This window comes from Sus scrofa, chromosome X (assembly GCF_054392235.1).
Source record: "Sus scrofa isolate SSC_HxYL_T2T_F1_AM1 chromosome X, Sscrofa_HxYL_maternal_Yorkshire_Landrace_v2.0, whole genome shotgun sequence".
Taxonomy (NCBI): domain Eukaryota; kingdom Metazoa; phylum Chordata; class Mammalia; order Artiodactyla; family Suidae; genus Sus; species Sus scrofa.
This window is the reverse complement of record NC_139401.1, coordinates 94,640,972-94,668,838: the sequence shown is the minus strand read 5'-3', so window position 1 is coordinate 94,668,838 and position 27,867 is coordinate 94,640,972. Positions and strand designations below refer to the sequence as shown.

General features: G+C 41.1%; 1 protein-coding gene and 1 long non-coding RNA gene across 2 annotated transcripts; one reads left to right on the top strand and one right to left on the bottom strand.

The window, feature by feature from the left end:
• Positions 1-16: 16 nt before the first annotated feature.
• TCEAL1 (transcription elongation factor A like 1) lies at positions 17-1,996 on the bottom strand. The gene is made up of 3 exons (XM_003135265.6): positions 1,933-1,996; positions 1,427-1,494; positions 17-1,050 (listed from the first exon to the last, which is right to left on the bottom strand). The coding sequence occupies exon 3, from the start codon at positions 1,036-1,038 to the stop codon at positions 559-561; it is 480 nt and encodes a 159-aa protein (XP_003135313.1). The 5' UTR covers positions 1,039-1,050; positions 1,427-1,494; positions 1,933-1,996; the 3' UTR covers positions 17-558.
• On the top strand, positions 1,366-27,867 carry LOC146394723 (uncharacterized). The gene is made up of 2 exons (XR_014834827.1): positions 1,366-1,517; positions 24,239-27,867. It is a non-coding gene; the product is annotated as an uncharacterized LOC146394723 (long non-coding RNA).

Sequence of the window (27,867 nt, the reverse complement as noted above, 5' to 3'; positions counted from 1 at the left end):
AAAAAACGGGATTTACTTTCTTTTTTAAAATTCTGACAATTATTTATTAAGTGCCACATTAAGTCTTCATAAGCTGACAGTTTTTTAAATTGCTTTACAATTTTTTCCCATTATATTGGGGTTTTTTTGCAACACATGTAAAATGTGTTCCTCTTGAAAAAAAATGAGAAATTCAATTGAAGCAAAAATGAAAAATCAACCTGTTATCTTACCACACAGCCACTGTTAAGCCTTCGAAGTATATATTTTCAGTTTTTCTTTGCATATTAATATATAAATATACATTTTTACAAAATGGGATGCTACATATACTTTTTGAAAACCGCTTTTTTCGCTTCACAATATATAATGTACATCTTTCCATGCAAACGGAGGAAACTCATCATTGAAAGAGGGGGACTTGCAGGTGGGGGGGCAATTTTATGCCAGTTACAAGCGAAACACCTCAAAGCCACGCGCAAAGTAAAAATGATGAAGATGGGCTAGGATAGTTGAGAAAAAGCAAAGTTCGGGTGATAATCCTTGGATCAGGCAAAACAGAATTAAAGGCCGAACACGTTAAATGGGATAAGGGCGGTTCCGCCTTGCCTTCCAGTGCATGATCATCAACTTGTTTCGGACTCGCTTCATCTCTTCCATCTCCTCTGCTACCTTTATCATCTCCTCGTTGCTTAAATTTCTACCGTGTATGTCCCCTCTAAATTGCGGGCGGGAGCGAGCCAGCCTTTCTTTAAAGCTCCCCTCTTCTAGCTTATGTTTGCCCACCCCGCAAGGAGGCTGCTCCATGGGAGGGCGCTCCTCAAAAAGGTCCTTCCTAGACAGGCGCTCCTGCGGAGGGCGCTCCTCCGACACGAGCATCTCTGGAAGGAGCTCGGGAAGGAGTTCCTCGGGAAAGAACTCCTCCTCCGAGGACTGCTCGTCCGAAGACGCCTCCTCCGGGGACGACTTTTCGGGAGAGTGATCCCCAGGAGGCCGCTCCTCATCCGACCTGGGCGAGCTCTGTGGCTGCTCCTCAGGCTCTTGGCAGGCTTTTTCCATGATCGGGATGGTCTTTTTTAAGCACAGTTATTCACAGGAGACAAGAAAGGCAGAGGCGAGTCAGAATCTGGGGCGTCTGGACCCAAACCCCGCCCACGGGTTCCAAAACCTGCCTCTTCCCGAGTCTGGGCCCAGGTCCTCCAACCTAGGTTGTCGGAGAGGCTCTCCGGCCCGGGGCACTGGGCCGCGTCGGGTTCCGCACCTCCCCCGCCTCCGCACCTTGTCGCCCCCTCCTCCCCGAAAGCCCACCATTTTCCCGGCAGGCCTTGCCGCACAGGCCTCTCCCGCCGCAGCAGGGGCGGGGCGGGCCACTGGGGCCGCGGCCCCGGCTCCCTCCAGCGCCCTCGCTCACACTCCAGCCCCGTCCGCTGCCCACCCCTTCCCCGACCTGGACCTCTCCCGGCGGCTGGCTCCTAGGCGTCCCCTCTTCGAGGTGCCCCGCCGTGACCTTCAGACCTGCAGACAGACGCCGAGACAGGGTAGGGGGCGGGGAGCGGGGAGGAGGGAAGGACTGCCACACACGCCCCTTTTCTGGGCACCAGCCGCCGCCCCCACGCCGGCCCCCGTCTTCTTCCCCCCACCATCTCAAAGCTTCGTCCTCCTTGCCCTCCCTGCGCCCCCCCCCCCCCATGCTCGTCATTTCTTTTCAGGCGGTAAGTGGAAGCGAAGGATTTGCTTAGACGCTATTTCTAAGTGTCCGTGTTTCCTTCCCGGGGGTGGGTGGCACTCACCTCCCCACCCCACCCCTTAAACCACCAATTTCTGCACCGAAATGTGGGCGCAGGGGGCGGGGCTGGGCACGGGGAAAGGCCTGGACGCTGTGCCATCTCAATCCCTGGGGTTACTGGGCAGCACCGACACTCACACCGATTTAAGAGGGCGGAGGGGACTTACTTCCTTCTGCTTTTCCCCTCGAGCAAAGGGCAATAGGCAGATGGTGTCTGGACAGGCAAAAAGGACCAGGGCGAGAGGGACTTGGGCAGACACGGGCTCTGGTCACGTGAGGGCGGCGCGTCACCGCCGAGCTCAGATCCCCAGTTACCACTTTGACCGCCGGCCGAGCTGCAGCTACCAGCCAGTATTTCCTGACCCCCAACACACCAGACCCACAAACTCACCCTTCTTTGTTTATATTTGCCTTTTCCTAGTTACCGGAGCCGGTCAGCATCCAGTCTTAAGGGTTATTGCCTCGTCCTCTCTGCCTCTTCCCCTGATAACGCCTCTCTCCCTCATTCTCCTGTCATCAGCTACCAAGGCCCACTATTTCCACTACGGATCCTGCACTGAAATTTTGACTATTTCTTCTTAATGAGTCACCATCATATGCCACCTCTTCCAGTTTTAAACCACATCCATAACTCCATCATGTCCATGTAGCTCTGTCAACAAGGTTTTCATCTCTTGTCACTTTCATGGGAGATACACTTTCACTTGACTTCATGGATTTTCTTAAGTCTCCAGATCTAAATCACAAATAGAAGTTCCAGTCTAAATTAGTAATCATTCAGTTTTAGAACTCTATAAAGAGTAAAGTTTGTGAGGTACATAAATCTAAAATTGCCCGAGTACTTTATCAGAAATCAAAATACACATGTGTGCATCTGAGTACAAATAGTTTGAAAACTTATCTAAAATGGGAGCATTTTTGGTGGAGAGCATGGAGTTTCTATATATGTATTATGTATTTATATATATTACATATGTATTATGTTATATGTGCTATATATATACTATTCAGTAATTATTATTTATTATAGAAGAAGGACATTTTGATGGGACCCTAAATCTTTAACCAACAACCTGCTGGTGTTACTGGTTGAGGAAGTTTATATTAATTCATTGCATATGAATGAATATGTGGGTCCTAGGACTGCTACACCTGGAAGATAGATTCAGCATAGACGAACGACATTTATATTAAACTATGCAACAATTCTGTGGACCAAACACAGAGCAGCAGGATTAAAATCATGCTAACATACACAGTTGTTATTACAGCATGTACTTTTGGATCTAAGGGTGTTTTATGATCTTCAACAACATGCCTGCATCTCATTATCAGCTTGGATTCTATTTTCACATGCAAATGCCCTTTCTTCCAGAGAGAAGACTATACCTCACCTCTCTGTATTTTACACTTTCAGGGTAGGTGACCATTAGGTTGGTGAGGATCCTGGGCTGTCTAGTAAGTTTCCAAACAGAAATTCGTAGGTGGAATTTCCCATTTTAAGAGCTTTTTGTTGGAGTTCCCACTGTGGCATAGTGGGTTAAGAATGCAACTGCAGCAGCTGGGGTCACTGCAAGGATGCAGGTTCCATCCCTGACCAGGCACAGTGAGTTAAAGGATCCAGCGTTGCTACAGCTGCAGCACAGGTCACAGCTGCCACTTGGATTCAATCCCTGGCCTGGGGAACTTCCATATGCCTCGGGTGCAGCCGTTAAAAAAAATTAAAAAGAGCTTTTTGTTGTTTTTCTCCAACACCTAATTTGCTTTGAGATAGCAGCAAGATAAATATTAGCTCACCTTTATATCTTTTCTATAACTGTTTTGCTTTTCAGTTTTTCAATGATGTGTGTCTTTTAAATCAAGTTTCACTATACCTTCTTTATTCTTTTCACCAAGGGTTGGCTTCATGATTTGTATAGTTTCTTTCCAAGAGGAGCATCATTCATTCATTCATTCATTTCTATATTTTTTTTCCTTACATCCTGCGATGGAGAATTCACTACCTTAAAAGACACTCCATTAAAATTTCAAACAGTTCTAATCATTTTTTTTCTTTGAGTTGAAATCTGCCTCCCAGTAGATTACATTCATTGCTCCTGGTTCTGCCCTCTGGAGTGTTACAAAGCAATTATAAAATACAAAAGTGCCTTTCACCCTTGACAGCCTGACATTGCCAAAGTGAATGTCCTGTTTCTTTCCCCTGCCCATCTGTGAGACACACTGGGCAATATACTTGACCTTTCTGTAACTCTACTGCCTCATCTGCAAAATTAGAGACATACTAGTACCTACTTCATAGGATTCGTAAGAGGAATAAATGAGTCAGTATGTGTAAAGGACCTGGGGTAGTGCCTAGCAGAAAGAAAGCACTCTGTAAATGTTAACTATAATAATAGTAACAATAATGAGTATGACATAGTGCTAATAATACTGTTATCATTCTTTTATTATTAACATTAATGCCAGACACTGCACTAAGCACTTTTTTTTTCTCTTTTTGGCCATACCCACAGCATGTGGAAGTTCCCAGGCCAGGGATCAGACCTTTGCCACAACAGCAACTTGAGCTGCAGCATTGAGAACACTTGGTCCATAACCCACTGAGCTACAGAGGAACCCTGTACTAGTCACTCTTTTTTTTTTTTTTTTTTTTTTGCTTTTTTTAGGGCCACACCCATGGCATATGGCGGTTCCCAGGCTAGGGGTCAAATCGGAGCTACAACTGCTGGCCACAGCCACAGCCACAGCAAAGCAGTATCCAAGATGCGTCTTCGAACTATACCACAGCTCACGGCAACGCCAGATCCTTAACCCACTGAGCGAGGCCAGGGATGGAACCCACAACCTCATGGTTCCTAGTCAGATTTGTTTCTGCTGCGCCATGACGGGAACTCCCTGTACTAGGCACTTTTAATATGCTATCTCATTTAATCCTTAAACAATTAGGTTCTTATCAACACTCTTTTTTCAGGTTTAACCTCCCTGGTTATTTCAGCTCTTTCTGATGTGATATATTTGTTCAGTCACTCACCATCCTACATCTCCTGAATTTGTAGATGTTTCTGAAAAATATTAAATATTCTTCCTGGTGTAGAATGGAGTGGTCTACCACAGCCTTCATTCTAGAATAGCCACTATATATCTATAGATGCAACCTAAGATCATAGTAGATTTTGCTATATCACACAGTTGAATCCACTTTAAGGTGCAGTCCACTGAGACTCCCAAATCCCTGTAAATACACTACTATAAATCAGTTTAGTTTTAACCCAAGTACAGAAGCTTCTATTTTTCTGGGTTAAATGTTGTCTTGTTAGATTCACTCCCTCATTCTTTAAATCCAGATTCTTTCACTCAGCACATTAGCTACAAAATATTAATTTAAAACACACATTAGTACTAAATGGGATGATAAATTCAGCAAGCTCAGGAAAGATCTAGGGGAGAGCTCAGCAAAGAGCTCTGACTCCAAATGAAAAAATTCCTTTTCCCTTTTAGGTGTGGCAGCCAGGTGTGTGCCCTGCCAGGCCAGTTCCCCTCCTTTCCTCTCTCAGTGTGACTTCTCAGGGTGGAATTACCTTCCAGTGCTGCTGATAGAGGATATGGTTGCCCCTGTAAGCTCCCAAACCAGTATAAATTAACCCTTGATGAGAACTTGGTAAACATAGGGGGCAGACAAGGGAAGTATGAGGAGTTAAAACCAGAAAGAAGGAATGAAGACAGTAACTTTATATTGGCTATAATCCTGCCTGACAGTAGCTGATGTGGGGTTCCCTTGAGAGAAGGGGCTTCAAGAGAAAATAAGGTGAAGGATGTTCTGCTGTGGTAACAACTGTGTTACAAAGGAATGTGATCTGCTACTTGCCTGCGTGTGGGTGTGGGTGTGTGTGTGTGGGGGGGGGTGACGGTGAAATAATATTTCCCATGGATTTGATGTGATACTGTTGATTTAAGGTCCTGTTAGGGTTTAAGTCTAAGGAACTCCATTTTAAAGGTAAGATACCTATGGCTCTGGAAGATTACCAACTGTTGCCATGGAAACAGATGATAGTGAGTGGCAAAGATGGGATTTAAACCCTTCCAGGTCAACGTGAGAGACAGAACCTTTAACCACATGGTAAAGCTGCTCACAGAGAAGTGGGCTCCAGCTATGTTTGCATGTAGCCAAGGTGGGCAGCACAGGCCTTTTCAGGGAGCAGGAGCTGAAGGTCTCAGCAGGCAGGCTGGGCAGCCAAGCAGGCAAAGGGGGAAGGCAGGCAGCCCCTGGCAGCTGCTGCCATGACAACAGTCTCCAGGGGCGTGGCCTTTCTCTGGGGGATCTGAGGAAACCCAGGGTGGGTTTCTGGTTCAAGGATTCCTGTTTCCTGGGGAGGCTGCACCTCTGTGGCAGAAATAAGCACCGCCCCCCGCCCCACCTCTGAACCCCTCTCCAGTACAGACTCCATGAAGGTCTGGTTTCCCTTTGCAGGGCCCATGTGATGCCTGGAGTTGGAGGTGAGGAGTGCTGCCCTGTCCAGCCCCGAGGTTCCCCTTGCTGCTACCGCCTCTGCATTCTTTCCTAATGACACCCATGGCAGTGCTTGGTCTCAAGACCTGCTGCGTGGGACTGCAGCAGGCCCTGTCCAGCCTGTGGCTCCCAGGCTCTCCTCCCCCTCTCCCGCTCAGGGGAAATAGCCAAGTGGGAAATGCAATGACAGGAGTCTCTCTTTTCTGCTCCTGGTCTCATCCTAGCCGAACACACACACACACACACAAACACACACACACACACAGAGTATATGGCCAGAGAAACAAGCAAGGGGCTCAGAGGAAAGGTGGGATGGCAGTTCTGACTGCTGGGAGACTCTGAGATCCAGGGAAGGCAGGTCCGGACCTGGGCTGAAGGGAGGCAATACCTGGCTCTGGGCTGGGCAGGACTTGGGCTGTCACTGGCGGGAGGGCTCTGGAGGCTGGGAGCCAGGGGCTGTGGTAGGATAGTGAACAAAGCCCCTTCCTGCTCTCAGATGCTATGCCTCCATGCTGCCCACCACAGTGAGGGAGGGGAGAAGGGGCTTCTCTCAGGAACGCCACCGGGCCTGAGTGGGACCCTCTCCAGACTGGCTGCCGCTGCCTTTCTCAGAATCTGGATGAGCTCAGAGCACAGAGCTCTTCTCCACTGGGCCCCAGCATACCCACAGCCTTACTCACACCTGGCCTCAGGGACACTCAAAAGGGCCCCAAACAACCCTGGTCTGAGATCTGGGTGACAGGGTTTGGACAGAGGCAGAGTAGGTTGCGTAATTTGTGGGACCTGGTGTAAAATGACAGTGCAAGGCCCCTGGTTCTAAAAGCAAGGGGAAAAATTCTGTTAAATGTACTAAAATGTAGAGCTTTTCCTTTTCCTATGATCTCTCTTTTGACTTTTTTTTTTTTAGTAGATTTCATTTTTTTAGAACAGTTTTTGATTTACAGAGAAATTGATGAGACTATAGAGAATTCCCATATACTCCATACCCAGGAACATCTTACATTAGTATGGTACATGTGTTATAATTAATGAGCCAATATTGATACACTGTCATTAACTAAAGTCTACACTTTATTCCAATTTCTTTTGTTGTTAGGTAATGCCCTTTTTCTACTCCTGGATCCCATCCAGAATACCACACTACGTTTAGTTGTCATGTCTCCCTAGGCTCCTCTTGGCTATGACAGTTTCTCAGACTTTTGCTGATTTTGATGACCTGTATGACTATGACTACTAGTAAGGTATTTGTAGAATGCCTGTCTTTTGGGATTTGTCAAGTATCTTTCTTTTGGTTAAACCAGGGTTATGTTGTATGGGAGAGAAGGATAACAGGATAAAATGCCATTTCATCACATCATATCAAGGCTACATGCTATCAGGATGATTTGTGACCATTGATGTTGACCTTGACGTGGTACTTTTTATTTATCGTTAGATATTCTACATAAGAGAAAGTTTAAAAAAATTAAGAGGCCTTTTTTATTTATTTATTTTGGCCATGCCCATGGCATGTGGAAGTTCCTAGGCCAGGGCTTGAACCCATGCCACAGCAGTGACAACACTGGATTCTTAACTGCTAGGCCACCAGGGAACTCCAAGGGAAGTTAAGATTTTTAACTATTAGCATAAATTATATAGTCCATATTTATATTATACAATGCCAGTTTCTTTTCCTTTTTATGGTGGTACCCATGGCATTCAGAAGGTCCCAGGCTAAGGGTCAAATCAGAGCTTCAGCTGCTGGTCTACACCATAGCCACTACAATGCTGGACCCGAGCCACCTCTGCAACCAGTACCTCAACTTACAGCAAGGCTGGATCCTTAACCCACTGAGCTAGGCCAGGGATCAAACCCACATCCTTAGGGACACTATGTCAGGTTCTTAACCCACTGAGCCACAGTGGGAACTCCCTACAATGCCAGTTTTAAATGCAAATATAAGACCACTTGACTCATATGCAGAATCACCAAAATTGCATAATTCATATTTTGTACCTCATAAAAGCATATATATTTACTTCTTACCAGAACAGTGGAAATGTTCACAAAACTGACTCAACTGTTTTTATTTTACTTCTTGGTACATGCACACACGCACATTCTGCACATGGCAAATGGAACTAGAACTGTGGGTTGTTCTTTTTCCTCCTTTGTCATCATTTTCAATGTTAAGTGGTTGGCAAATACAAGGAAGTAACACATGTCAGAAAGGGTATGATTGGGTTTCTTGGTCATTTGTATTTCTTATAATGTGACTACATACTGAGAGTTAAGTTCTGAGTGGAACCAAAAGGGCGGCCTCTCCAGGCTGTCAACAATCATAGAAGTAATGAGCTTACATTTTCTTGCTTTTTTGCATTTTCTTGCTAAGCTCCCATTCATCAAGGGTCCACTGGAATTTTGTGCTCATGGGGCATGGGGAATGTAGTGTGCAAATGCGACGGCAAGAGTGGTAGACACACACACACACACACACAAACGAGTTCCCGTCGTGGCTCAGTGGTTAACGAATCCAACTAGGAACTATGAGGTTGTGGGTTTGATCCCTGGCCTTGCTCAGTGGGTTAAGGATCTGGTGTTGCCATGAGCTGTGGTGTAGGTCACAGACGCAGCTCGGATCCCCAGTTGCTGTGGCTCTGGCTAGGCCAGCAGCTATAGCTCCTATTAGACCCCTAGCCTGGGAACCTCCATATGCTGCGGCTGTGGCCCTAGAAAAAAGACAAAAAAAAAAAAAAAAAGAGAATGGTAGACACACATCCTGTATATCTCCTCTCCTTTTGCCAATACCATGCCATCATGGTTACTATAGATTTATAGGGAGGCTCAAAGTCAGGTATTGTCAGTCCTTGATATGGTTCTTTTTCATTTTTTATTGTTTATTATTATTTTTCATTATTTTTATTATATTTTATTTTTTAGGGCTACACCTGCAGCATTTGGAAGTTCCCAGGCTAGGAGTCGAATCCGAGCTACAGTAGCCGGCCTGTGACACAGCCACAGCAACTCAGGATCTGAGCCACGTCTGGGACCCACACCGCAGCTCACGGCAATGCCGGATCCTCAACGCACTGAGCGAGACCAGGGATTGAATCCACGTCCTCATGGACACTAGTCAGGTCCATTACTGCTGAGCCACAGCTAGAACTCCCTTTCAAGATTGGTTTAACTGTCACAGATCCTGTGCATTTCCTTACAAATTTTAGCATCAGCCTATCAATTTTTACACACACACACACAAAGCCAGCTGGGATCGTAATTGGAATTATACTGAATATACAGATCTGGGGAGAATTGCCATTTTGACACTATTGAGTCATCTTATACATGAACATGGTATACTTTGTCATTTTTTAGGTCTTCGATGATTACTCTTAGCAATGTATTGTAGTTTTCAGTGTACAGGTCTTCACATATTTCATAAAATTTATCCCTGTTTACTTCACACTCACACTTTTGGATGCCATTGCAAGTAGTATTTAAAGTTTTTCTTTTTCTAATTACTTATTTTCAGTATATAAGATATATACTTGATTTTTATAGAGACTTTTTTTATCCTGAGACCATGCGAAATTCACTTATTAGTTCTAATGACTTTTTTCGGCTGTGCCCACAGTGTGTGGAAGTTCCTAGGCTAGGGAACAACAGTGACAGTGCCAGATCCTTAATCTGCTAAACCACCAGAGAACTCCTCTAATAACTTTTTATAGATTCTTAGGGTGTTCTATGTACATGCTTGCAGTATGCCTGCAAAAAAAGATAGTCTTACTTCTTTTCCCTTCTATATGCTACCCCCTCTCCTTATTGCACTAACTAGGATTTCTAGTACGTTGTTGATAGCAGTGTTGAGAACAAACTTCCTTGCATTGTTCCTATCATAGGAGGAAAGCGTTCAGTCTTTCGTTATTAAGTATGATGTCAGCTATAGTTTTTTCATAGATGCCTTATTTCAGACTGTAGAACTTCCTTTCTGTTCATAATTTCCTAAGAGATTTTGTTATAAGTGGGCATCAGTTTTTATCAAATGCCTTCTCTGTATCTGTTGAAATGGTCTCAACCAACTTTGCGTTCCTAGGATAAACCTCACTTGGTCATGATGTATTTATTATACTTCTTTTTGTTTGTTTGTTGTTTTGTTTTTTGGCTGAACACTGGGCATCTGGAAGTTCCTGGGCCAGGGATCACATCTGTGCCACAGGTGTAACCAGAGCCACAGCAGTGACAATGCCAGATCCTTAACCCGCTAAGCAAGTGGGGAACAACAATTTCTCAAAAAATTTTTAAAGAATTTTTGCATTTACGTTCATGAGTTGTATTGGTCTTAGATTTCTAGTAATGTTTTTTGTTTAGTATCAGAGTAAATCTGACCTCATTATACAGAGAGCAGACCTCTTCTGCTACTTTGTGAAAGAGTCTGTTTAAAATTGATACTATTTAAAAAAAAAAAAAAAAAAAAGGATTTCCCATTGTGGCTCAGCGGTAAGGTAAGGAACCCAACTAGTGTCCATAAAGCCTCGGGTTTGATCCCTGGCCCTGAGCAGTGGGTTAAGAGTCCAGCGTTGCCCTTGAGCAGTGGTGTAGGTCACAGACATGGCTTGGATCTAACATGGCTGTGGCTGTGGCTGTGGTGTAGGCTGGCAGCTGCAGCTCAGATTCAACCCGTAGCCTGGGAACTTCAGTGTGCCACCAGTGCAGCCCTAAAAAATAAATAAACAAAATAGCTATTGTTTCATCCCTGAATATTTGACAGAATTCACTAGCGAAGACATCTGGGCCTGGAGTTTTCTTGAAAGGTTTTTAATGACAAATTAATTCCCTTTATAGCTATAGGCATTTGCATGCTTGAGTTGGCTTGTTCCAGCTAATGACCACTGATTGTTTTCATCTCTTAACAAATCTTCATTCAGTGATGTCACATCGATAGCTTGAAATTGGCCATGGTTTACACCATGGAAATTAGATATGCTTACGTATTGGGGGCTTTATTTTCTTCTAGAGACCTGGTGGAAATACCTCCCTTCTGTTCAAGGCTTTCTGTTTATTTTTTGAGTGAGTTTGGTAATATGTGTCTTTCAGGGAATTTGACAGTTTTATGTATGTTATTCAGTTTATTGACAGAATATTATTCATAATATTCTCTACTGCCCTTTAAATGTTTGGGGTATCTATATGATGACCCTTTTCTTCCTTCCTTTCCTTCCCTCCCCCTTCCTTTCTTTCTTCCTCCCTCCCCCCTTTTTTCTTTTCTTTCTTTTCTCTCTCACTGCACCCATGGCATATGGAAGTTCCCGGCCAGGGACTGAATCCAAGTCACAGCTGCAACCTACACCACAGCTGCAACAATGCTGAATCCTTTAACCTACTGCACTGGACCAGGGATCGAACCTGTGCCTCCACAGTATCTGAGCTGCCGCAATTGGATTCTTAACCTGCTGTGCCACGGCGGAAACTCCTTCATTCTTTTTTTAAAACAGTTTTATCGAGATATTATTGGTATATCACATAATTTACCCATTGAAAATGTACAATTTGAGGAGTTCCCTGGTGGCCTAGTGGTTAAGGTGTCGACATTGTCACTGTTGTGGCTCAGGTTTTATCCTTGACCTGGAAACTTCGGCATATTGTGGGCACACACACCAAAAAAAAGAGACGTACAATTCAGCAGTTCTTAGTACACTCACAGATATGTGGTGCAACCATCACCACAGTCAGTAAAACACTTTCATCATCTCAGAACAAAAGCCCATATCTTTTTGCTATTACTCATCATCTTCTTCATTCTTCTCAACCCTAGGAAACCACTCTTCTACTTCCTGTCTAAGGATTTGCCTGTTCTAGACTTTTCATGAAAGTGGAGTCATGTGATATGTGGTCTTTTGTTACTGACTTCTTTCACTTAACACAATGTTTTCAAGGTCCATAAATTTTGTGGCATATATCAGAACTTTATTTTATTTTATTTTATTTATTTATTTTTTGTCTTTTCTAGGGCCTCACCCTTGGCATATGGAGGTTCCCAGGCTAGGGGTCTAATCGGAGCTGTAGCCACCAGCCTACACCACAGCCACAGCAACGCCGGATCCTTAACCCACTAAGCAAGGCAAGGGATTGAACCCGCAACTTCATGGTTCCTAGTTGGATTCGTTAACCACTGAGCCATGACGGGAACTCCACTTTATTGTTTTTTATAGCCAAATAATATTCCATCATCTGAAAATCCATTTATCAGCTAATGAACATTTGGATTGTTTTTATCTTTTGGCTATTGTGAATAATGCTGTATAAATGTTTATATACAAGTTTTTGTGTGGACATATATTTTTGTTTTCTATGTATTTGTGATTTTCCCAAATTTCTTCTTTTTATTTTCTACTTTCTTTCCATGTTAGCAAAAAACATACTTAGTATTATTTCTAATCTTTCAAATTTATCATGGTTTGTTTTATTTTCTAGCACATGGTCTATTCTAAAGTATGTTCCATGTGCATTTGGGAAGAATCCTGTTGTTGGATGGAGTGTTTGATAGATGTGTCTTAGATCTAGTCGGTTTATAGTGTTGTTCTTTTTGATCTTCTGCCTCATTGTTATATCCATTATTAAAAATTGAAAGTCTCCAACCATTGTTGAATTTTCTACTTTTCCCTTTATTTCTGTCAATTTTTTTCATGTATTTTGATACTATCTTATTAGGTGCGTATATGTTTATAACTAGTACATCTTCCTGATAGATTGACCCTTTTATTTTTATTCATTTGTTTTGTTTTTTGGCCGCCCCACAGAATATGGAGTTCCCAGGGCCAGATAGCAGATCTGAGCCCCACTTGTGTGTGACCTGTACTGCAGCAACCATGGATCCTTAACCTATTGTGCCAGGCCGGGGATCAAACCTGCATCCCAGCACTCAAGAGATGCCACCAATCCTATTACACCACAGTGAGAACTCCATAGGTTGACACTCTTATCATTGTAAAATGTCTCTTTTATCTCTACTAACATTTTTTTGTGTGTGTTTTCATTTTGTTTGTTTTTTTTCTATCTCTACTAATGTTTTTGTCTTTTATCTGTAGATATTTTATTACTAGATTTTATTTCTTTATTTCCAGTCTGACAACTATGCCTTTTATTAGATAATTTAATCCATTCACACTTTCTTTTAATGCTGATATAATTGGCTTGACATCTGCACTTTTTGTTTTACATGTATCTCATATCTTTTTTGTTCCTCCATTCCTCTTACATTAAGTGAATATTTTCTAATGTTGCATTCTAATTTCATTAATTTTTGCTATATTTTTTAGTTATTTCTTTAGTATTTGCTCTAGTGCTTACTATATACATATTATCAGAATTGGCTTCAGATTTATAACTAACTTAATTCTAGTGAGATTCAGAAAAATTACTCCTATATAACTCTGTTCCCTTCCCCCTTTTTGTGATTTTGTTGTATTGCGAGATTTTATATATGTATATATCTCACCTATACACCTTACAAACCCAAAAGTACACTGTTACAATTATTACTTTCTGAAACTTTGGAGAGAAGAAAGGAAAGGAAAGTTCATAGCTTTTGTTTTATTAACCTTCTAATATATAATTTCTGGATCTCTTCACTTGGTTTCTCTGGATTTGAGTTACCATTGGGAATCATTTCCTTAGCCAATATACCCCTTAATAGTGTCCCACATTTCTCTGAGGCTCTGTACATTCTTCTTCAGCTTTCTTTCTCTCTGTTGCTCAGGTTGATTAATATCTATCAGTTTATCTACAAGTTCACTAATTAGTTTGCCAGTTTAAATCTATGGTTGAATTTTTCACTTGAGTTTATTGTATTTTTCAATTCCCAGATTCCATTTGTTGTTTTGTTTGTTTCTTTATTTGGCCATGCCTGTGGCATATGGAGGTTCCCAGGCTAGGGATCAAACCTGTACCACAGCAGTGCCAACACCAGATTCTTAACCTGCTGCACCTTAAGGGAACTCCCAGTTTGTTCTTTTTTTTAAAAGATTGATTTCACTTTGTCATTCTGTCTTCCTTTACTGCTTTAATCATGATTTCTTTTAGTTCTGTGATCTCATATATAGTGGCTACTTTGAAGTCTGTTAAATCTGACATCTGTTCATTTTCACAGGCAGCTTCTGTTGCCTGTTTTTTTCTTTTTTTTTTTTGTATTTTTGTATTTTTGTCTGTTAGGGCTGCACCAGCGGCATATGGAGGTTCCCAGGCTAGGGGTCTAATCAGAGCTGTAGCCACCAGCCTACGCCAGAGCCACAGCATCACCAGATCCAAGCTGGGTCTGCGACCTATACCACAGCTCACGGCAATACTGGATCTTTAACCCACTGAGCGAGGCCAGGGATTGAACCCGCAACCTCATGGTTCCTAGTCAGATTCATTTCCACTGCGCCACAGCAGGAACTCCTTGCCTGTTTTTTTCTAATGTATAGGTCATACTTTCCTTCCTCTTTCTTTGCACATCTCATAATTTTTTGTTGGAAACTGGACATTTTAGATAATGTATTGTAACAACTCTGGGCATTAGCTCCCCCTCCCCATTTAGGGCTTGTTATTGTTATTTTCATGTTTATTTGTTTAGTGACTACCTAGATAATTTCAGATAATTTAGATTATTTTTTATAATCTAGCTAGTCACAAAACAAATAATGTCTGTGTCCACATACATAAGAGGTGTGAAACCTCTTATGTTGCTCCTCAGTGAGCACAGCTCTAGGTATGGACACAGTCACCCTGGGATGACAGTGGTTTTGGCAGGGCTGTCTCTGTCTCTGACCATACACAGCTGTAAAATGCCACTAATTGCCTGCTGATTGCTCTACTGTTTTCAACAATGCCCTGAGGTATAAATTGTTCTGCAGACTGAGATTAGTTCTACTCCGAGGCTGCCTAGCACCCCCTTTCCCAGATTTTCTCTGGTAAATGAGCTGATCTACAGTTTAGTCTGTAGCGCCAATGAATCTTTCAGTGCCCTCTCATTGCTTTGCACCATTCGTGGTGTTATCTGCCATCACTTCTGATGCCAAAGGCAGTGTGTTTTTCAGCCAATTTTCTGATTCTCCAATACCAGCTGGACTGCTGATGGGTGGCACTGTTATTTTCAACAGTGCCTTAAGGCATAAATTGTTCTGCAGACTGAAATTAGTTTTGCTCCTAGGTCTTCTCCTAGCTCTCTCTTTCACAGCTTCTCTCTGTTAAATGAGCTGACCTACAGTTTAGTCTGTATCTCCAATGAATCTACCAGTGGCCTCTCAATTGCTTTTCTCACCATGCGTGGTGTTATCTGACACCACTTTTGACACCAGACAGTGTGTTTTTCAACACCAACAAGTTTGTCTGATTCTTCAACACCAAGTGGGTGTGCTGCAGTTCAATTCAATTCAATTCTGACACTAATTGATCACAGGCTTAGTCCTAGAAGAATATCCCTACTTCAGACACTAGCTGCAAATTGGGTGCCCTGGCTACCTATGTTGCTGCCCAGCCCACCACAAACTTGGGGATTCCTAAGACCCCCCCCACCTCCTCACTTTCAATAATTTACTAGAAAAACTCAAAGAACTCAAGAAAATGCTTTACTTACTAGTACTGGTTTATTTTAAATGATAGAACTCAGGAAGAGCTAAATCAAAGACAGGCATAGGGCTAGGTATTGAAGGGAAGGAGAAGTGCAGGGTTTGTTTGCCCTCTCTAGGCACACCACTTTCCCAGCATATTCATGAGTTCTCCAACCCAGAAGCTCCCAAACCCTGTTATTTAGGGTGGTTTATGGATGTTTTGTTACATAGAAATGATTGCTTAAATCCATGGCCATTAGTGATTGAACTCAATCTCCAGCCCTTCTTTCCTCTCCAGAGGTTGGGGAAGAGAGGCTGTAAGGACTGAAATTTTCAGCTGTCAACTGAACAAAAAAATACACAACCTAAAAGTTGACAATTGTGTTTTATTCAGTGGCCTTACTGAGAACTATAGCCTGGGATACAGCCTCTCAGATAGCTCTGAGTTATTGTTTTAAAGAGGTAAGGGAGGAGCCAGGATATATAGGAGTTTTCATGTACTAGAACATCAAAAAATTACTTCTGGAGTTCCCATTGTGGCTCAGTGGGTTAAGAACCGACATACTCTCCATGAGGATGCAGGTTCAATCCCTGGCCTGGCTCAGTGGGTTAAGGATCTGATGTTGTCACAAGCTGTGGTGAAGGTCACAGATGCTGCTTGGATCTAGGGTTGCTGTGGCTGTGGTGTAGGCCTCAGCTGCAGATGTGATTCAACCCCTAGCCTGACAGCTTCCATATGCCACAGAAGTGGCCATAAAAAAAAGTTACTGTTAAGCACAAAAACAGACATCTCGAATTAATGATTTTAGTGTTTTTCTATTTATGGGAAGATGTAAGAGTCTGGGTTCATTGAATTTATTCCTTTCATATGCATCTTAATTAGGGCCAGTACCCTGGTTTTTTTCCCTGAATTCCCCTCAGGGCACACCACTGGGGGTGATTGCAGTGGCTAATGGCTTGATGGTGGGCAGTATCTTGTTTACCACAATGGCAGGCAACATTCTTTGTTTACTGGAATGGCAGGCAGTGTTTTTTTTGATTCACATATCCCTCCAATAATTTGTTTGGTTTTTGTAGTGGCCAGTCCCCATCCTGAAGCTATCTAGGGGCTTCACTATGAATATAAACCCAGATATTAAACTCAGAATCAGGAGTTCCCATCGTGACTCAGCAGTTAACGAACCTGACTAGCATCCACGAGGACTATGGGATGGCCTCGCTCACTGGGTTAAGGATCTGGCATTGCCATGAGCTGTGATGTATGTCAAAGATGCGGCTCGGATCCTGAGTTTGTTGTGGCTGTGACATAGGCTGGTGGCTACAGCTCCAATTGGACCCCTAGCCCAGGAATCTCCATACGGCACAGGTGTGGCCCTAAAAAGGCAAAAAGGCAAAACCCCCAAAAAACAAAAAACAAAATTCAGAATCAAAAGGGTCTCATTGTGAATAACAAAAGACACTCATAACTTAGGAAACCCTAAGGGTTTTAGAAGCTCTGTTCTAGGAACCACATACTACAACCTGCACTGTTTTCAAGAGCTCCTTTAGGATTGATCTTCATACTCTTTTGCAAATGAAGTCATTGAAGAGATTTAGAGTGCTCTGTTTTACAGCCTGCTTCTCCCTGCAGATAAAATATCTGAACCATGGCTCTGGAGTTTGCAATATTTATTTTATATTATCACAGTATATCTTCAAATAATATCATATGACTTTGTGGATAATGGAAGAACTTTACAACTGTGTATTTCCCTCTCATCCTTTTTTTGTTGTTGTCTTTAATTTTACTTCTATGTATATTATAAACCCACAATGCATTATTATATTTATTATATATTGATTTCTCTTTAACAGTATTATTATTGTTGTTATTGTTATTATCCTTTGCCTTTTAGGGCCACACATGCAGCATATGGAAGTTCCCAGGCTAGAGGTTGGATTGGAGCTATAGCTGCTGGCTTATGCCACAGCCATAGCAACGCAGGATCTGAGCCACATCTGTGACCTACACCACAGCTCATGGCAACACCCGGTCCTTAACCCACTGAGCAAGGCCAGAGTTTGAACCACATCCTCATGGATACTAGTCGAGCTGGTTACCACTGAGCCACAATGGGAACTTCCAACAGTATTATTGAGTTATAATTTATATGCCATATAATTCACCCATGTATAGTGTACAAATCAGTGATGTTTAGTACATTCACAGGGTTGGGCAGCCATCATTCAATCTAATTTTAGAAAATTTTCATTATCTCAAAAAGAAACCTGGTATTCATTACCAGTCATACCCACCCTGCTGCCAGCCCCAAGCTACCACTGATCCACTTTGTCCCTATAGATTTGTTGATATGGCAATTTCTTATAAATTAAATAATAAAATATGGAGCATTTTGTTACTTCTTTCACTTAGCATGTATTGCTTTCAAGGTTCATTCATGTTCCAGCATGTATCAGTACTTCTTTTTATTAAATTTATTCTATTGTATGACATACCACATATTGTTTATCTATTCAGTTGATAGACAACTAGGGTTCTTTCCCACTTTTTCACTGGCTATTATAAACAATGCTGCTATGAACATTTTCCCTCGGGTATATACCAAAGAATGGAATTGCTGGGTCATATGATAAGTCTATGTTTAACATTTTGAAGTATTTCCAATCTGTTTTCCAAATTGGATGCAGTATTTTACATTCCCACCAGTAGTGTTTGAGGGCTCCAAGTTTCTCATCATCCTTGCCAAAACATTGTAGTTTCCATCCTTTTCATTTTAGCCATCATATTGTGTATGAAGTGTTTTCTCCTCTTGGTTCTGATTTGCATTTTCCCAACAGCTAATGATATTGAGCTTCTTTTCATGTGCCTATTGGTTATCTATATATTTTTGGATAAATATCTGTTCACATCATTTGCCCATCTTTTTGTGTTATTTGTCTTTTTATAGTTGAATTTCCAGAGTTCTTTATATATTCTGGAAATTAGTTCCTTATTGAATAAATGATTTACAAATATTATTCCCATTCTGTGGGTTGTCTTTTCACTTACTTTTTTTTCAGATTTGACAATTTTTATTTAACTAATTAATTATTATTATTATTATTATTTTGCTTTTTAGGGCCACATCCACAGCAAATGGAGGTTCCCAGGCTAGGGGCTAAATAGGAGCTATAGCTGCCAGCCTACACCACAGCCACAGCAATCCAGGATCCGAGCCGCATCTGTGACCTACACCACAGCCCACGGCAATGCCAGATCCCTAACCCACTGAGCAAGGCTAAGGATCAAACCCACAACCTCATGGTTCCTAGTCAATTTATTTCCACTGCACTACCATGGGAACTCCTAATTTATTTACTTATGGCATGCCCACAGCATGCAGAAGTTCCTGGGCCAGGGATCAAACCCACAAGCAGAGCCACAGCAATGACAACTCGGGATCTTTAACTTAGTGAGCCATCAAGGAACTATCCTTTCACTTTCTTTTCTTTCTTTCTTTTTTTTTGCTTTTTTTAAGGGCTGCACCTGCAGCATATGAAGGTTCCCAGGCTAGGGGTCAAATCAGAGCTACAGTTGCCAACCTACACCACAGCCACAGCAATGTCAGATCCAAGCCATGTCTGTGACCTATACCACAACTCACAGCAACACCAGCTCTTTAACCCACTGAGTGAGGCCAGGGATCGAACTAGCAACCTCATGGTTCCTAGTTGGATTCGTTTCTACTGTGCCACGGCAGAAACTCCTCCTTTCACTTTCTTAATGGCATCGTTTGATGCACAAAAAATTTTATTTTGCTGACTTCTAATACATCTTATCTTTTGTCATATGCTTTTGTTGTCATAGGAAGAAAAAACATTGTGAAACCCATGGTCATGAAGATTTACTTGTATGTTTTCTTCTAAGAGTTTAAAGGGTTTTTATAATTAGCTCTTGCATTAATATTCATGACCCAGGAGTTCACGTCGTGGCTCAGTGGTTAACAAATCCGACTAGGAACCATGAGGTTGTGGGTTTGATCCCTGGCCTAACTCAGTGGGTTAAGGATCCGGCGTTGCTGCGAGCTGTGGTGTAGGTCGCAGACGCGACTCAGATCCTGTGTTGCTGTGGCTGTGGCATAGGCCGGCAGCTATGGCTCCTATTCGACCCCTAGTCTGGGAACCTCCATATGCTGTGGGTGCAGCCCTAGAAAAGACAAAAAGGCAAAAAATTTTTAATTTTTTAAAAATTAAAAAAAAAACTCACGGCCCATGTTGAGCTAATTTTATTGTATGGTGTTACCATAATGGTCTAAATTCAATCTTTGGCATCTGGATATCCAATTGTTGCATCACTGTTAGTTTTTAAATGATTTTGTCCCTTTGAATTATCTTGTTACATTTGTCAAAAATCCATCCACCCTAAATATGAAGATTTACTTCTTGACTCTTAGTTCTTTTCCATTGGTCTGTATATCTATCCTTATGAAAGTACCACACACTGCCTTTTTTTTTTTTTTTTTTGGTCACACACATGATATATGGATGATGCTAGGCCAGAGACTGAACCTACTCCACAGCAGCGACCTGAGCTGCTGCAGAGACAACACCAGATCTTTAACCCGCTGCACCACAGCAGGAACTCCCCACATTGTCCTAATTACTGTTATTTTGTATTAAGTTTTGGAACTAAGTATGAGATATCTAATGTTATTCTAAGATTGTCTATTCTAGATCCTTTAATTTTGAAGTTATCTTGTCATTTTCTACATAAAAGCCAGGTGAGATTTTGATAGGGATCACACTGGATCTGTAGATCACTTAGGGAATACTACCATTAGAACAATATTATCTTTCAGTCCATGAACATGGGATTTATTTCCATTTCTAGGTCTTCTCTAATTTTTTTTTCAGTTTATAAGCCTGGAATTTCTTTTGTTAAACATATCCCTAAAAATATTTTTCTTGTTGATGTCATCATAAATGGAATCATTTTCTTCAGTTCATTTTCAGATTGTTAATTTATATTGTAAAGAAATACAATAGATTTTTGTGTATTGATATTGTATCCTGCTGCAATGTTCCACTCATGTATTCTCATAGTTTTTTGTTTTTTTGTTTTGGGGGGATTTTTTGGCCATGCCTGCAGAATGCAGAAGTTGAGCCAAGGATGGAAACCTCACCTCAGCAGTGATCTGAACCACAGCAGTAACCACACTGTATCCTTAGCGTGCTGAGCCACCAGGGAACTCCTTTCATAGTTTTTTAATGGATTCCTTAGGCTTTGCTATATACAAGATTATGCTATCTTAAATAGAGATCCTTTCACGTCTTCCTTTCCTAACTGGATGCCTATTTATTTATGCCTAATTGCCTTGGCTAGAACCTCTATTACAACCTCTAGAAATGGCTGTGCCCATGACATGCGGAAATTCCAGGGCCAGGGATCAAACCTGCACCACAGCAGAATTGTCCAATCTTTCTTTCTTTTGGTTATCTTTGCAAGTGGTCCTGGATCATGGGAGAACTGCATTTTTTCACTGTCTTTGAAGATGTTGTTTGTGTCCACAGTTAAGCCATAAAGGGCTTATTGGTTTTGGTTTGAAGTAATTTTATAGGTATATATCTTGGCTTAACAGTAAAAGGAAAAAATACTAAAAAGAGTTCAATACTACCAGGAATACTTACTGTTTTTAAAAACTTTATAAGATATTTGAGAAGATTTTTCTTTATTTTTTTAAGTTTTATTGAAGTATAGTTAATTTACAAGGTTGTGAAAATTTCTGCTGTAGAGAAAATTTTTCTGTAAAAGGAACTCTGGTTAGAAGTTTGCCAAGTTGGAAGCTGATATTCAGAGCCTGATAGGAACATTTTTAGGCCTTCTCCCCTCAGCTAAAATGGAATTATGTACACGGGGGATGGCGGGGAGGACAAAATGAAACATTCTAAACTCTTTGTGAAAAGATTTACTCAAACATTCCAAAGACACACAGCTCAAAATCTAGAACATAGGAATATTTTGATTTCTGTCTCAGTTGGATATCTTCTCCCTGATATAAAGAAGCAAATTGAAGACATTGTAGGAGTTCCCACTGTGGCTCAGTGGGTTAAGAATTCGACTGTAGTGGCTTGGAGGCACAGGTTCCATCCCCAGCCCAGTGCAATGGGTTAAGGATCCAACGTTGCTGCACCTGTTGCATAAATCACAGCTGCAGCTGGGATTCAATCCTTTGCTTGGGAACTTCCACATGCCTCAAGTGCAGCCAAAAAAAAAAAAAAAAAAATCGGAGATGCGTGGGTGGGTCAGCCCCTAGATGTCCTTCATGTTTCGACACAGTTCTTTGAGGAATTAAAAACAATTGTACTCAAGGAGTTCCCATTGTGGCTCAGTGGATTACGAACCTGACTAGTATCCATGAGGATGCAGGTTTGATCCCTGGCTTTGCTCAGTAGGTTAAGGATCCAGCGTTGCTGTGGCTATGGCATAGACCTGCAGCTGCAGCTTTGATTGGACCCCTAGCCTGGGAACTTCCCTAAAAATCAAAAACAAAAACAAACAAAACAAAAACAAAAACAAACAAAAAAAAAACAGTTGTACTCTCCTAAAAATTGAGTGTGTCAAAGAATAGAAATGTGCCTCTACAAGTAATTCAAAGTTCACCTGTCCTTTTTTACCAAATCCTAAACATCCCCTATTCATCTCAAAAATGCTTACATATATTATAAAAGATCAGGACATTGGAAACAAAACTCCTTTCTTGGAGAAGATTTACATCCTTTCTTTGTGCTTTTGAGATGTAAATTTTGTACTGAAGTCTTCTCTAGGAAGAGCCATCTCTTTGAAAATTAAATGTCAGCTGTTCTTATTAGATGAGATTTTAAAAAGCTACTTGGAAACTAGGTGAATTTAAAAGTGTTAAGTTTTCTCCACATTGTGATGATGGCTGTACTACTATAAATATAATAAAATTCATTGAATTAAAAAAAGGTTTCTCCACAAATATTACTAAAAAGCTTAAGCCATCCGAGTAGGTAAACTTGACTTATTCCACTGGCCAGAAAAACAATTTGGATCCAACTATACTTTTATAAACTGGTAAGTTTTGCATTACTGTACCTGTCTCACGGTACAAAATTAAAATTTTAAAAACAAAAACTTAAAAATTTTAAATTTAAAAATGAAAACAGTGGGAGAGATCCCTTGTGGCTTAGTGGGTTAAAGATTCAGCATTGTCACTGCTGTGGCTCTGATTACTGCTGTGGTACAGGTTTAATCCCTGGCCCAGGAACTTCCAAAGGCTGCTGGGCATGGCCAAAAATTAATTGATTAATTAATTAGTAAAAATGAAAACTGTAAAATAATTTATTTTCTTTTGTCTCTATGTTTATGTATGTCTTATGCCTATGTTATAGATGTGTGATTTTTCAACCTCCAGCTGGTATTGCCAAAATTAGTTTGTAAAGAGCTTTATTTAATTGCCTTATGGAAAAATAAACTCATGCAAATTAAGTATTCTCTCAGAAATATAAAAACTAGCCCAAATGTTTTTCAGGTTCATGTGATCTAGGATAATCTTTGGTAAATAAAAGCTAGTTTAACTTTGTTGGTTTAATTAAAACAAGCATGTCTTCAGAGTTACCAACACTAACTATAATGTAAACATACTACTTTTATTCTACCCAGGTTTACTAAAAGTCATGTTATCTCTGTTATAGGATTTATTAGCAACAAAAATAACTTAAGATGGTGGTTAGCTGTTTAATGTCTTATGAAATTTTCATGAGTAATCTAAACATAATTGTTCAGAACAATGAATTATGTAGATATAAGTAACATAAAAGTTTATATGTGAACTTTTTTTGGCCAAACCTGCAGCATGCAGAAATTCCTAGGCCAGTGATTGAACTCACGCCACAGCAGTAACCAATGCCTCAGCAGTGACAAGACCAGATCCTTAACCCCTGAGCCACCAGGGAACTCCTGGACTTTTCAACAGTAATTATGTTTTATGGCGTGTCTACTTAAAAATATTTCCAAAAATATGGATTTCCCGTCATGGAGCAGTGGTTAACGAATCCGACTAGGAACATGAGGTTGCCGGTTTGATCCCTGGCCTCGCTCAGTGGGTTAAGGATCCAGTGTTGCCTCGAGCTGTGGTGTAGGTCACAGGCACAGTTCGGATCCCGCGTTGCTGTGGCTCTGGTATAGGCCGGTGACTACAGCTCCAATTAGACCCCTAGCCTGGGAACCTCCATATGCCGCGGGAGCGGCCCTACAAAAGGCAAAAAAAAAAAAAAAAAAAAAATCCAAAAATATTTTTGGTAACTTGAAACTTTAAAGGTATGCTAATTAATGATGCATATTCATTGAATATCTAGATCACATTTTCTTTTTCTTTTTTTCTTTTTTTGCTTTTTAGGCCCACGCCGAGGCATACGGATGTTCTCCGATGTTCTCAGGCTAGGGGTCAAATCAGAGCTACAGCTGGCCTATGCCACAGCCACAGCAATGCAGGATCCAGGCCGCGTCTTCGACCTACACCACAGTTCATGGCAACACCAGATCCTTAACTCACTAAGTGAGGCCAGGGATCAAACCTGCAACCTCATGGTTCCTAGTTAGATTCATTTCGTTTCCACTGCGCCACGGACAGGAACTCCTTTCTTTCTTTCTTTTTTTGCTTTTTTGCTATTTTAGGGCCGCACCCACGGCATATGGAAATTCCCAGACTAGGGGTAGAATTGGAGCTGTAGCCACCGGCCTACTCCACAGCCACAGCAATGCAGGATCCGAGCCGCTTCTGTGACCTACACCACCGTTCACAGCAATGCCAGAGCCTTAACCCACTTAGAGAGGCCAGGACTCGAACCTGCAACCTCATGGGTACTAGTCGGGTTTGTTAACTGCTAAACCACGAAGGGAACTCCTAGATCATTTTCAAATAAGACAAAATACTGAAACATTAAACTACTGAGCATAGGTTTATCTACTTTTGATTTCTTATTTTCAAGGAACTGAAGATAGTTGGATCAATCAGCAAACATGTTGTGCCTTATTGAAAAATTTACTATCAGGAAAAATATACTGTTAGAAATTGTGAAATATATTTATAAATATGCCAATCCATAGAATGTTTGTGTAATAGTCCACAATTGCTTACTCTTTTTTTTTTTTTTTTTTTTGGCTTTGCTAGGGCTGAACCTGTGGCATATGGAGGTTCCCAGGCTAGGGGTTCAATCGGAGCTGTAGCTGCCAGCCTGCGCCAGAACCACAGCAATGAGGATCCGAGCTGCGTCTGCAACCTACACCACAGCTCTCGGCAACACTGGATCTTTACCCCACTGAGCGAGGCCAGGGATCGAACCTGCAACCTCATGGTTCCTAGTTGGATTCGTTTCCGCTGCGCTGCAACGGGAACTCCCACAATTGCTTACTTTTTAATTTCAGTAGAAATTAAGGTTTCCAAGGGTTAAGAATGCTGATCAATATATGTAATTAAAACTACTAGAAATAATAAGAGTAAAGGAAACAACTGTGTAATGAATAAAGTAGGTAAGGAAAGTAGGATGTGTGTTTTGGATAAAGAAAGAGATGAAAGACATGTTTTTGTTAAGGAAAAAAAGAGTAATTTTGTCCTAAAGTAGAATGACTGGGTATTCCAAAATGAGAAAGAGGAAAATATAGGGGGGAAAAAACCTAAATGGGTAGAAAGTTTGAGGAAAAAAAATCTTGGGAAAGGATTTTATGTGTGGTCAAGCTGGCTAAGGTTAGAATGGATTTATTTATAAGTTTTTAAAGAATGAGCCTTAATGTCAGAAGTATGCTGCTGCAAAATTAGAGTTTGGCTTTCTCTCTGTTAAAAAGAAAAAGTCATTTGGACTATTGGTCTGCTCTTGATAAGAGATTGTGAAATATTTTTCTTTACCTTTTGGGTAATCTGCTTGGAAAGTAAAGATTTTGTCTTACCAAAATAATTTTTTATGCCTTATGTTGTCTTTATCAGGCATTTGATTATGTGGGAGAACTGAGTCTTCTCAAATGAAAAGAGCTACATTTATTCACAATTTTGTAACCTTCTGGATTTGCCTTAAAATCTTTTATTGTCACTTTAGTTTGATAATTAAATATTGTTTCATAATGATCTGTGATCCTATTTATCAAATATTCAAACTTTTTGACATTTTTGACAACTTCCCCAAATGAAATTCTAAATGAAGTCGTCTTTTTAACCTCAAACTATTTTTAAGATTTCCCAGAGGGTCCTGGGAAAATCTCAAAAGATTTGACTCTCACCTTACGAAAGAGAGATGTTAAAATAATTAGTTTTATTTGGTATGTTAAATTATGTGGGAGTTTCCTGGTGGCCTAGTGCTTAAGGATTCAGCGTTGTCACTCCTGTAGCTTCCTATCACTGCTGTAGCTCAGGTTTGATCCCTGGCCTGGGAACTTCTTCATGCCACAGGTATGGCCCCAAAAGGGTGGAGGGGTGGGATCCTTGGTGGCCCGGTGGGTTGAGGATCTAGCATTGTCACTGCTGTGGCTCAGGTCACTGCTATGGCTCAGGTCACTGCTGAGGTGCAAGTTAGATCCCTGGCCTGGGAATTTCTGTATGCTATGGGTGTAGGAAAGAAAGAAAGGAAAAGAAAAGAAAAGAGAAAGAGGAAGGAAGAATTATTTTCAAATAAGAAGTATTAAGCCTTCTTATGCTATGTATGCATGAGTATATATTACTAATATAGGTATTCTAGAATTGTTTGAAGTTCATAGAAATATGTCAATATCCCCATTGTACAATTATCTTTAATTGTAGTATGCCACAGATTCATGGCATATGCTAATCCAAGATTACCCTTTTCCCCCTCTTTTTCTAGTGATTTTTTTAAACTTTATTGTCTACACGTAAATGTTTTATGATTAGCACTTGCCTTTTTCCTTTTCTTAGTAGGAGAAGCCTCTGAAATTTATTAAGTAGATAGTGGCAGCAAAGTAATTTTAAATATCTTTGAACCACTGCAAAATTAATAAGCAATAATATTTTACTCTGTAACTACAAACTATTCCATGTTTTTCCTTTTTAAATTTTTTATTTTACATATTTTTTTGCTCTTTAGGGCTGCACTTGTGGTATATATGGAAGTTCCCAGGCTAGGGGTCATATTGGAGCTGCAGCTGCAGACCTACACCACAGCCACAGCAACACCAGATCCAGGCCACATCTGCGACCTACACCACAGCTCACAGCAATGCCGGATCCTTAACCCAATGAGTGAGGCCAAGGATCAAACTCGAATCCTCGTGGATATTGGTCGGGCTAGTTACCACTGAGCCACAATGGGAACTTCCCTGTTTTTTCTATTTTTAAGTGAAGTTTTTGTAATTTGGGGTTTTACATTTTGATCTGAGAACCACTTTGAATTCATGTTTTGTATATGGTATGAAGTAAGTGTACTTGTTTTATATATGGATGTCTTCTATAGAGTGAATGTGTAACCCCCAAATTCATCCAATTAGATGGTATTTGGAAGTGGGGCCTTTGGGAAGCAGTTAGGTCATGCAAGTGGAGCCTCATGAAAGGGATTAGTCCCATTATAAAAGAGAACCCAGAGATCTCACTTGCCTCTTCTCACATGAAGACATCTGTTTATGAACCAGGAATCAGACCCTCACCAGACAGCAAATCTGTCAGCACCTTGAAGATGGACTTCCCAGACCCCAGAACTGTGAGAAATTCCAGTCTGTGCTTATTTTTGTTATAGCGGCCAAAACTGACCAAGACAACAACCAGTTGTTCCAGCATCATTTGTTGAAAAGTCTTTCTCCACTGAATTCCTTTGGGACCTTTTAAAAAAACAAATTGACCATGTATATGTGGGTCTGCTTTTGGACTGTGTTTTATTTCATTGATCTATATGTCTGTCCTTATACCAATACTACACAGTCTTGATTACTGTATCTTTATAGTTAGCCCTGAAACCAAGCAGTGAGACCTCCAACTTTGTTCTTCATTTTCAAAATATTTTGGTTATATTATATCCATTGCTTTTCTTC